This window comes from Halichoeres trimaculatus, unplaced genomic scaffold, assembly GCF_033239565.1.
Source record: "Halichoeres trimaculatus isolate MK-OKI-2021-1 unplaced genomic scaffold, fHalTri1.1 fHalTri1_scaffold_17, whole genome shotgun sequence".
In the NCBI taxonomy this organism is placed as follows: Eukaryota; Metazoa; Chordata; class Actinopteri; order Labriformes; family Labridae; genus Halichoeres; species Halichoeres trimaculatus.
In genome coordinates, this window is record NW_027437195.1 from 22625168 (window position 1) to 22637263 (window position 12096).

General features: G+C 40.6%; 1 protein-coding gene across 18 annotated transcripts in view; it reads right to left on the bottom strand.

The window, feature by feature from the left end:
- Positions 1-12096, bottom strand: part of tnika (TRAF2 and NCK interacting kinase a) — an 84350-nt gene that overhangs the window by 9088 nt on the left and 63166 nt on the right. For 7 of the 18 annotated variants that reach the window (XM_074692374.1, XM_074692367.1, XM_074692365.1 and 4 more), the window contains 9 exons: positions 7184-7348; positions 6467-6736; positions 5958-6067; positions 5478-5593; positions 3611-3708; positions 3450-3473; positions 2273-2341; positions 515-621; positions 213-315 (listed from right to left, as the gene is read on the bottom strand). In XM_074692374.1, coding sequence (XP_074548475.1) covers positions 213-315; positions 515-621; positions 2273-2341; positions 3450-3473; positions 3611-3708; positions 5478-5593; positions 5958-6067; positions 6467-6736; positions 7184-7348 — 1062 coding nt within the window. The remainder of the gene's footprint in view (positions 1-212; positions 316-514; positions 622-2272; positions 2342-3449; positions 3474-3610; positions 3709-5477; positions 5594-5957; positions 6068-6466; positions 6737-7183; positions 7349-12096) is intronic. The other 11 variants (XM_074692377.1, XM_074692369.1, XM_074692375.1 and 8 more) reach the window with 4 other exon arrangements.

Here is a 12096-nt window from a genome sequence, read left to right on the forward strand (position 1 = left end):
AGGAGTTGGGAGAGAAAGGAACAAGGAAAGAGAAAGTTTAGACAGGATATCAAGGACAGTTCAAGTATAAAAGATAAAAAGTGATAAGGAATTCAAATGAGGTCGGTTGTGTGGTTTAAAAAGAAAAACTGAACATCTCAGCTTTTATTTCTAGATCTATGCTCCTTCTGTGTGTGTGTGTGTGTGTGTGTGTGTGTGTGCACATTCATCACCTCTCTCACCACTAAAGTGCCGTCCTTGGAGCTATTATAGGCATCTCCCAGAGAGTCCTCTGTCAGCCCTCCGTAAGACTCGCTGCTGCTCTGCACTGCTGGCCTGTAACACACACACACACACGCACACACGCACAGATCCGATTATTTACAAAGCAATTTCACCAAAACTATACTGACAGGCTGCTGGCACAGTGCATATTCCAAAGACGTGAATATCTCACCACAAATCAACGCTGACAATCCCAGCATGAAAAAACACAGAAAGAGGATGAGAAATGAAAACAGAGGGGACATCTTACATGATGCGAGGAATGTCGCTAACAGCAACAGTCCCGTCGTGTCCCACTGTCTCCCCATCCTCATCGCTGCTCTCTGAATCTTCACTGGAAGACGAGTAATCTGTCACCTTCATAAAAACACAGATTGAAAAAAACAGAAAAGACAATTAACCAGAAAGTCTTAGAAACACAGAATCACGCTGTGGGCTCTTGTTTTGAACCACAAGCTACAAATTAGATGCAGTGTTTTTGTTATGATGCTTTGACAGTTAGCCTAGTTGACCCCTGTCAATGCCAAACGTAAAGAGTTTTCTTAAAGATATATAAAAAGATGTTTTTATCCTGTTATCTTGAGAAATTGAAACCCTTTCCTGAGTTAGGTAGATAGTTTTCAGGGATCTAAAAATAAATCAGTAGGTTGATATAAAAATATAATAATAACTATAAGCCAGAAGTTGGCTAATTTGTTTCAAAATCTGCCATCTTACACTTTTACTTCTAGCATTGGACTACAAAAAGCTATAAGCCTGGTATGGAATAGGGGTGGGTACCTTTCACATTTGAAACATTACAGTACAGATGCCCGGTACCTGGCAATTGGTACCGGTACTCAACGGTTCCAATTTTCTGTTCTTTTTTGTGTTTATGTGGTAAAAAATATCAATTTGTTTAATAATATAATATATATTTTTCAATTTAACATATTTATTCTTCAATATATAACCTTGCAATGTCGTGTTTATGTCCAGTATGGAAAATCACCTACTATTCCACCTCAAAGTCACAAGAATGCGTTTAGGTACCTAAACATGGTACTTTTTGATTATAAGTGAATTGGTACCCGGTGCTTTTGACAGAATTCAGTTGGTACCTATAAAAGCACTGAATTCAGTACCCATTCCTAGTATGGAAGCCCAAGTTTGCCAGAGGGGAGGTAAATAATAAATAAATAATAATAATAATAACATCAATAATAATAATAATAGCAATAGTGATAATATTATTATTATTATTAATAATAATAATAATAATAATAATAATAATAATAATAATAATAATAATAATAATAATAATAATAACAATAATAATAATAATAATAACAATAATAATAATAATAATAATAATTATTATTATTATTATTAATAATAAATAAGTGAGTAAAAAAAAAAAAGGGGGATTTTTTTTTTTGGGGGGGGGGGGGGGGGGGGGGTAAATTAAGTTAAAAGTCTAACACTCTAACACAAAAGTTGTTTCTTTGAGTCAAATGCTAAATTTGTACAATAAACAAGTCCTAAATATAGGACAAAAATTACATAAGCATATAGGACTTAAGATAAACAAAGTCTGATACAAGAGAAAAACAGGTTTTCAATATGAATTCAAAAGTTTAAATTATGGGGTAAGTCATGAATAGGCTATTGAATGTCAAAATGATGAGAGCTTGAGCTCATGATTGTAATTGTGTTTATAAATTTGATTTTCATGTCATAACTTTCAGTATTAATTTCATCATAATGATTTTTTATCTTCAATTTATTCTCTTTTCTTGCTATCATGACCTATCATCTCATCATGTCTAATTTTGTTAAATATCAACTTGTTTATTTCTCACTATTTCGAGGTACTATTTTAGAATTATATCCTGCTGTAATAAAAATGACTTTACCCTTGCAGGTTTCTTCTATCCAGCCTAAGTTTTCACCTATTTTGCCTTTTAATACAAGTTAATGAGCTTTCTTGCGAGGGCTATGACTGAAAAGAGAAAAATGATCGTTGTACCTTGACTGGAGGTCTGCTGCCCTCCTCTACCCTTAATTCTCTGAGCTCCTTAGCTAAAGCGCTGAGGTCCTACAGAGAGAAAGAGAGAAAAGAGAAGGACGGGAGGAAGTCAATAAACACATCACTTCTGAATCATTAGTCTCTGAACTTGTGATGAATCACGCACACGTAAAGGATCAGAGAGAGGGGCAAAGAGTCGGACAAACCATCACAACAAGGAGACAACTCATCTGTCGTCACATAAACATCCGGGCTTGTAAACAGAGGTGTCCTTGAACAAAAGTGCTGATCTGAGACCACCATTCTGCCTGACGCAATCAAAGCTTTGATTTTGTGAGATAAGAAGTGATCGCAGAAAAACACTTTTTTTTCTCACAAGCAGCATTTCAAATAGGAGGAATACGACCAGAAAAAGGCTCCTGGAGTTCAGCATCACACTGCACCCCTCCACCTATCACCCCCATGCCAACTGTCCTGTGGTTCCTCTCCCTCCCCTCCCTCTTTGTTCAACCCAGTCGATTGGATCAGACCAAATCATGCAGACGGGGGGAGAAAGCCGTCGTACACGGTGGTTCTTACCAGCTCCTCCTGAGCAGTAATGGTGACGATAGTGGAACAGGAAAGAAAGATGCAGAGACTTATCAGGTGTTTGGCAGTTCAGGTAACCCTCACACACTCTCACACCCACACACACCCACACAAGCACGCACTCACTCTCTCAGGTTTGTGTGTACAAGCACACATGCACTGCCATCCTCATAACACACTGCGGAAACTGAAAACTTGGCAAGTGTTTAAGTTTTATTTTTTAGACAACATCTTATTGGATTTACTGTGTGCCACATTTGTCTGAAAAGTCAAAAAATGTCTTATTTTAAGATATTTTTTGTCTTTGAATATCTTCAGATGAGAGATTTTTTTACTTTTTAGATGAATGTGGCTCATTTTCAGTCTAATAAGACATTTTTACTAATAATAAGACACAAACACTTGAGTAGGTTTCAGTTTTATAAGTGCACTTTGATGTTTCCGAGTTAAAGAAACAAACATTGTCTCTAACCGACTGACTCCACCATGCCAAGGAAAAAACAGGAGCTTAAATTCGAGGAGAAAGAAAACCAGGATAAAATAAGGAGTGGTTGTGCTGGAGGGGGGGCAGGACTCGAGTGTCACTAACCTCATCTATGGCTTTCTTATAGCTCTGAAGAATGAGAGAACAAAGAGAGAAGGAGGCAAAGAGAGAACTGGATGAATAGCAGAAAAAGAGTGGAGGAAGAGTCAGAGAGAGGAGACTGCTGAGACAGGAAAGTGAGAGTGTGATGGCGACGTGGGACTCACAGCAGGTCTGCTGGGTCTGGCTGATTCACGGCCCTCCTCCTGTTTGGGTTTGGCCTCCTGATTGGCTCCGGGAGGGGATCCTTCCTGCTTGGCTTGACCTATGAGGACAAGGTGAAAGTTACACATCAGAAACAAATAGGTTAGTTCAAATCACCAAAAGTTTGTGGAAGCATTGACGATGATTGTTTTCAATCTTAAATCTTAGATTTTAATTTGCCCCCTTTATGATAAAATACTTAAAAAACACAGTGTGATACCACTCCTACCACACTAAAACCACTTTCTGCCATCTCTCAGAGGAAGATCCAACCATATCTTAGATATCCCTGCGGCCTGTCGTTTGACGCGTCCCTCTATCTCACTTTCTCATTTCCTCTCCTCTATCTCTCTGGAGGCTGGGAGCAACAGGCCACATCAGACAGGTTGATCAGAGCAGAACTGCGACTGACACTGTCCCCGCTGAAGTCAATGATGCCGCTTGATGTTTGTGTGATTCTGTGTCTGGGTTTTCATGTTTACAAGTAGAAGGACATGATCTCATTTACAAGTGTTTGCATGCAGGTGTAGATATGTATTTCGAATGTATTTACACTCACCGGCCACTTTATTAGGTACACCTGTCCAACTGCTGGTTATCACACATTTCTAATCAGCCAATCACATAGCAGCAACTAGACACGGTCAAGATGATCTGCTTCAGTTCAAACCGAGCATCAGAATGGGGAAGAAAGGTGATTTAAGAGACTTTGAACGTGGCATGGTTGTTGGTGCCAGACGGGCTGGTCTGAGTATTTCAGAAACTGCTGATCTACTGGGATTTTAACCCACAACCATCTCCAGGGTTTACAGAGAATGGTCCCAAAAAGAGAAAACATCCAGTGAGCAGCAGTTTAGTGGGCCAAAATGCCTTGTTGATACCAGAGGTCAGAGGAGAATGGACAGACTGGTTGAAGCTGATAGAAAGGCAACAGTAACTCAAATAACCACTGGTTACAACCGAGGTCTGCAGAAGAGCATCTCTGAACATACAACACGTCCAACCTTGAGGCAGATGGGCTACAGCAGCAGAAGACCACACCGGGTGACCCTCCTGTCAGCTAAGAACAGGAAACTGAGGCTACAATTCACACAGCAACACCAAAACTAGACAACAGAAGATCGGAAAAACGTTGCCTGGTCTGATGAGTCTGGATTTCTGCTCCACATTCGGATGGTAGGGTCAGAATTTGGCGTCAACAACATGAAAGCATGAATCCATCCTGCCTTGTATCAACGGTTCAGGCTGCTGCTGCTGGTGTAATGGTGTGGGGGATATTTTCTTGGCTCACTTTGGGCCCCTTAGTACCAACTGAGCATGGTTTTAAGTCCACAGCCTTCCTGAGTATTGTTGCTGACCATGTCCATCCCTTTATGAGCACAGTGTACCCATCTTCTGATGGCTACTTCCAGCAGGATAAAGCTCCATGTCATAAAGCTGGAATCATCTCAGACTGGTTTCTTCAACATGACAATGAGTTCCCTGTACTCAAATGGTCCCCACAGTCCCCAGATCTCAATCCAATAGAGCACCTTTGGGATGTGGTGGAACAGGAGATTCTCATCATGGATGTTCAGCCGACAAATCTGCAGCAACTGTGTGATGCTATCATGTCAATATGGACCAAACTCTCTGAGGAATGTTTCCAGTACCTTGTTGAATCTATGCCACGAAGGATTAAGGCAGTTCTGAAGGCAAAAAGGGGTCCAACCAGGTGTACCTAATAAAGTGGCCAGTGAGTGTATGTAAGCTCCTCAGTTTTTATAGAAGTGTAGGTGCATATGTGTGTGTTTTCAGCCTGTATAGTGTTACTGCACAAGCTTTTTGTACCTCTCCTTTCTGCTGAGCCTCCCTGAGATGAAGGGGAAGAGGAGGATGAGGAGTTGGAGGAAGTTCTTTGTAGCATGGCGTCCAGAGAGAGCTCAGAGTGCCGCAGGTCTGGGTTACTGAAAGAGAAAAAAAATAAATTTCAGAAAGAGGTAATATCTTAAAATATTGGCAAACTGGTTAACAACTGCACAGGCTCAGATGATTTTTTAAAGATTTCACAGTATCAGAAGTCTTCGAAGGGAAATATGCCGAGCATCACTTCTGTAAAGAAACAATTGTGCTTGAATTGTATTTTTTTACTGTGACAGAAATCTTCTTCTGGGAATTGAGGATAACTTTACGCACTAACTAAAGCAAAAATAAAAAAGCCAACAGCAAACAAAACAATCCATCTGAACGTGATGAAAGTAGATTCAAAGATTGATTCGGACTTTAAATGTTTCTGTTTTAAGGCAGACAGTTGGCCACTGAGTGATTTACCTGGCTCGTATGAGCTGAGAGCCTGTGCGAGGACCCAGACCCACTCCTCCTCCATTCGGGGAATTTTTCCTGACCAAGGCTGGAGAGATGGAAGTGGTCCTCTGTGGCACCTGGATGTTAAAAGGACACAAATAGAGAAAGTTTTAGGGAAGGCAGATCTTATAAAAAGCAAAAGTCTGGCACATGATGCCTTTAATAAAACAGTAATTTTGACTGGCTTCAGGTGTTAAACCTTTCTGGATCAAGATGCCGACAAATTCTGATTCATTTAAAGATTGTATGAGGCAAATGATGTTTCTTTTGAAACCTGTGCCAACTTTTAACGCTCAGCAGTTCACTGGAAGTCTTCTGAAAGCAAATAAAATGTTGCAACACTTTGATTTATATCTGTTTGAGTTACATAATTTATTAACTTAACATAAAGACAGCTTTGTGATCAAACGACACACAGCAAATCTTTAACCAGCTATGGTGTTAAATTATTTATTCCCATGAAGTACTCTTTCTACCTTAGGCGGAATATCTTCTTCTCCTCTCAGCCAAGCTGTCCTGTCTCGATCCCTGTCCCTGTCCCTGTCTCTGTCCCGATCCTCCCGTCCTGCGACCCGCAGCGGGGCCCCAGGGGTATCAGAAGTTGGATCCGAGTTCTGGCGGGGCATATCAGGCCTCGGGGAGCCAACACCGATGCCCTCACTCAGAGCCGAGCCCGTCTGATCCTGCAGAGACTGAGAGCCGGACATGGAGCCGGAGTGGGTCTTCACAGGGACCAGGTGGGCCATCTGTGGCAGAGGAGGAGGTGAAGGGTTTGAGTCCATGGATGGATAAAGGTTGAAGGTGAAGTGGTGAGAAAGAAGTAAGTCAGAGGCCAGAAGCAGCAACGATGGATTGAGAAAACATTAGTACCGAGAGAGCCCGTTGGTTGGAAGATTAAGGAAAGGATGAGGACAAAAACAGTTAGAAGGGAATGAGGTTAAAAATGGTGGCAGAGAGAATTAAAAAAATGAAGAAAGCAAGAGAATTCATGCAGATGGGTAAAAAAAAAATTGAGGGGAAAAATGAAAAAGACAGGTAAAAATGTTAGATGATAGAGAGATTTATTCAAACATGAACCTTTAAAGAAATTCATGTTATAAGGCACTTAGTTGTGTGATGTTTCTGGTGTCTAGGAAGCACACCAAACATTCCCATGCCTTCTCCTTTGCACACACGTCTGCACGCACACACACCTGTGGTTCGATGGAGCGGTGGATGGGTGGGGTGCAGGCGGGCTGCATGCCCCCGCTGCTGAAGGACTCGGAGCGGGGAGGGAGGGAGGGGTCGGAGATGCGGTTGGACACTTTGTGCTGCAGCGCTGGGGAGCTTTGTCTGTTCAGCTTAGATCGCTCCTCCACCTGAGACGGGGTCACACACACACACACACACACACACCGCTGTCACTCACAGGCCAGCACGCAGCACAACCAATCACCACGCTCTATCCGCTGTGGGTATTGATCAAACGAACTACCACCTACATGCTTCAAAACCAGCCACCAGATAATCTTTAAATCTCAGCGCTGTGAGACGGCACCGGGCAGATTTTCTTCATGTGTAAACCTGTTTTTCAAATTCACGCCCCATGATGAACTGATAAGTGATTCAGCAGAAAGCTTTCTTTTCTTTTTTTCTTGACAAGTTTTCATCACAACCTAGACAAATCCAGATTTCCATGGAAGTCCTAAAACTGTTATCAGTACCTGAACTGACAGGTTGTGGGTGAATACTGATAGACGATGCTCTGTTGACTTTTTTTCTTTTCCCTCTACTTTCCTCCATCAAGTCACATCGTTTGTTTCCATTGCAAGTGTTGGAACACGTCCCAAGTTTTAGGGAGGGTAATCTGGAAGCCCACTTTTTTTGGAATTACTATGGAAAGTCTTATTGATTCATTGAAGCTGCCTTGGGGTAATGGCTTGGAAGATTGGAAGATTGGAAAAAAAAATCTCTCTTTACGCATACAAGTTTAGCAACATTAAAAACAGATTCCTCAACAATAAAAACTATGGCTGAACACCTTTACAGGTGAACTGGAATCCATCTTCTTGTAGACACCTGAAACCTAAACCTGCCTCCAACATACACTGCAAAAACTTCTCTTTACTTTAAGCAATTTGGGAGTGTTTGTCTTATTGCAAAATCTAAAACTCCAACATATTTCTGGACTTGTCCGGTGAAAGAGTCTCAAGTGAAGCCAAAACTGAGGAGGTGTGCATACTGTAAAGTCAACTTCAAGCTAGCCTGCACTGGAATTAGCGTTGGTAATTTATTATTATTTTTTTTTTACAAATGCAGGCCAGAAATGCTGTTCATAAGGTGTGCCTGAGTAAGTGCCTCCTGCCACTAGCAAGCGCTGAAGCTCTAGGTAAGACTGACAATGCCATTTGACAGTATTTTGATCTAGAAAATGGGGACAGCGTTGTACATAGGGTATGGAAGATAAAACTGTCAGTTAACTTCTCAACTAAATCTATACATAACCAGCACAGCCTGTTGGGAGGACTGACAGCCAGTGTAAGTGGTAACTAGTTCAACATTGATTACTCTGTAATCCTATGTTTAGTGGTCTTAAAGGTCCCATATTATGCAAAAATCACTTTATTGAGTCTTTTAGTGAAATTTGTGGGTCTTTGGCCTTCCTCCCTGGAAATGTGAGTATTTTAAATGCTGTGTGCTGTGGAGTAGATATAAGAGCTTTACCTCAGTGTCCCCCCTGTCTTTGTGTTAGCTTCAGGATGCTACCTTTATCTGTGGTTAGCCTGTTGTTTTAGCCTGTAATGTTACGGTAAACGAGCTTCGCTGTTTTCTAAACATTGTACCCTCGGAGCTCGTGGCGCTGCTCTCAGTGACGCTGAAAAGTGGGGCGGTATCAGCGGTGGCTCATGTACATATGAAGGTCACGCCCACTAAATCAGACCGTTCTGAACAGAGGGGCTATGAGAGCCTGGAAACAATGCTGCTGTGCTTGATTTATCGGCTTTTTGGACCAAAACATGTTACTACCATTTCATGAAGACATCAATGAACCATATTAAACTGCAGAAAAGGAGCATAATATGAGACCTTTAAATAACTTGTATTTTTATTTTAACAGGACACCATTCTGTAAAGCATGTACCCCAAGTTCAGAGGCTGCAATCCTCATCACACTCGATTTGGTGCATGCCATTTCCCTCTGTCCCCAAACTTTTCCTGTCACTCTCATTCTCAGCTCTCTATGCTGTCGAAATAAGGGTAAAATACACCCTGAAATAGAGATCTCCTTTGAATACTTGCAGTATTTTGGCTTCATCTCTTACAGTGGGTTGTGGTGGTGTGCCATGCATTGTTATACACAGTCAACATGTCAAGCCTGTCTTTTTCTTCCTCAGTGCCCCGAACCTGTTCATAGGTCAAGTAGTCAACTGCACAAAAATAGTACATCATTAGGTTTAACTACTTAAAACCACTAAAAACAATGCGTGACTTCGTGTCTCACATACAGCTGAGAAGTAAGATTGTCTGATAACTGTTTGGCTCAGTCAAGAATCAAAGATCACCACATTCAGACCAGATTCATGGATTCCCCAACATGTGAATGTAGTCTGAGCGCATATCCAAACCCTGTTTGATTGTTAGTGCAAATCCGAGTTTGAGTGACTGTTTCTACCAACTTGTGTGCCAAAGAGTATCAAATTATGTATAGTGAGTAAGGCAGAAAGCTCCTGCAGCCACTGTAATCAGATTATCAGATTATCTGCTGTGCAGTGAAAGAAAGCTCTGAGGAATGCTTCCAGCTGCACAAATAAAAACTTTCCCCCTCTCTGAGCAATCAAGTCAACGGTTAGTGGAGGGTTGAGTTGTGGCTCAGCAAGGCATAGTGTCAATAGCCCCAAGGTAAACAGGCATGTGCAATACAGGACTCTCCACTTAGAGGGTTTCTATAACTCCCCATGAGAACTTAATCCAGTCAGATTATTCAAGATCATGACCTGGGATGGAGTAACTATGCTTTGCTGTTCCATTGCCTCAAATTTTTGTTAGTTGCCCACTAGGGATTATCTATAAAGAAAGAAAAACTTCTCATATACTTTGGTTAGTCGTTCATGAAAAAACAGACAGACTGAAGACAGGAGTTAAATACAATGATATTCATGAGAACTGCTTCTGAAATCTGTGGAGGTAGTATATGTTTGAGGTTAGCATTAGCATCTGTTCAACTTCAGGAGGAAGAGAATGAAAAGATCCCTGAACAGAAGACAAACTTTGGGAGTTGCAAAAATGCTCCATTTAGTGGACCATTTTCCCAAGCTCTTTCAACTGTCGCCACGTTTCCACCACAAATACCTAGGACTATTAGAGCCAGGAACTATTCATCCGCATGAGATTAAAAGGTTCCTTCAGCCCTGTAGTATCAGCATTCTTAATACGATTTTAATCTCATTCAGATTAAACAAAATATACAAAATATTTATGCTGATGAAGTTGAAGTTTACCAAATTTTGGAGGCTGGAGGTCTAAGTCCCACTCTAAAAGCCCCTGACTTAACAAGGAATCTAACAAAATGGGGATTACAATAAAGTCCCTGCTCCTATCTAAAGTGCTTGGAGACAAAATCAAGTCCATGGTACTTCATTTAGTTCCCAGTCCATGGGCCTGTCTCTGGGATTTTTTTGTGGTGGAAATGAAGCTCTTGAGTTAAAACAGAGCTTTACCAGAAGTTTAGTAAGTCTAAATCAGTATCTATAAAAAGGAATGATGAAAAGAATGATGAGGGGGGAGAGAAGATGGAAGACAGAGGCCATCCCATGAAACTCCAAGAAGGATCCCGTCACCGTTTGACCAGAACCCGTAACCAAGCCAAGATTTGATTGACTGGTTTACTGACCTAAAAGAAAGTACGGATGGACGGGTTTCCCAACTCGTGGCAGCACCAATTTAGCTAGAAGTCAGCTAGCATGGCGGCTGATGGGGTGATGGGTGATGGGTGATGGAGGGGCTGGTGAGATGGGGATGTGGGGTTGGGAATTGGTTAGCTACACTAACAGGGGATTGGAGACTGTCCCTCAGAGTCAACATCTCCTTTCTGGATCTTAGTCCCAGTTAAAAACATATTCAGAATCAATACCAGAAACATCTGTTAATATATATAAAAATAGATGTGAAATATATCCACCTTATAGAGAAGGATGAAATTTAAAGATGTATGCACACTGTACATTGTGTTTATGTTATGTATGTGCAATACGTGTGTATGCTTTTGTACTTTCATATTTGTGAACACTGGATTGACTTTTAGACCTGGAGTCAGATTGATTCAAGCCCTTTTTCAAAGTTCAGAGTTTGTTCTCTTGCTGTGTTACAAATTTTTCCACGCAGACCTAAAGATTTGTAAAAGTTCACTAAGTTTTAACTTGTACAAAGGCAACATTGTAAGAACTACCAGTGAAAGATCTTTTTTGGGGAGCAAGAAAAGTCTCTGGTACTTTGTCTTGTCTAGAGTAAGAACCACTTCCAGCTTCTAGCTCCAGTTTGCAAATATTTCAAATGTACTTTTGTTCAAAACAGGGTTGTATTTTTTTGTGTTGATCTATCCTTTATTGAAAGAATAATGTTTATTTTCATAAATGAAAATTTTCAACAACAGAAGCATGCTGCTATTCTTTTTACTTTATTCTCCAAAAATAATGAAATCAAAATTCATTTGGAGGAAGCGGAATTGGAATTTCATTGGCTTGGGAATTGTTAACATTTTCATGGTTTCCCAAAAGTAGAAACACCTTTTGGTTCCTGCACTGCAAAAAAATGAGATCGTATTAAGTTTTTTTTGTCTTATTTTAAGTAAAATTGTCTCATTATACTCAATATGGGCCACAATCAACTGGTCAGTCCAGAAAAAATGTCTTGTTTCAAGTTATTCAAAAACAAAAACAAGGTCTGAATTGCTTGCAACAAGTAAAAATAATCTGCCAATGGAACAAGAAAAATTTGCTTAAAACTAGAATAATGCCTTAATACAAGTAACTTTTCTTTGTTATATTGGTAGATTTTTTTTTTTTGATTTGTTACAAGCAAGTCCGACCTCAATTTTGTCTTTAATAACTTGAAATAAGACACTTTTCTG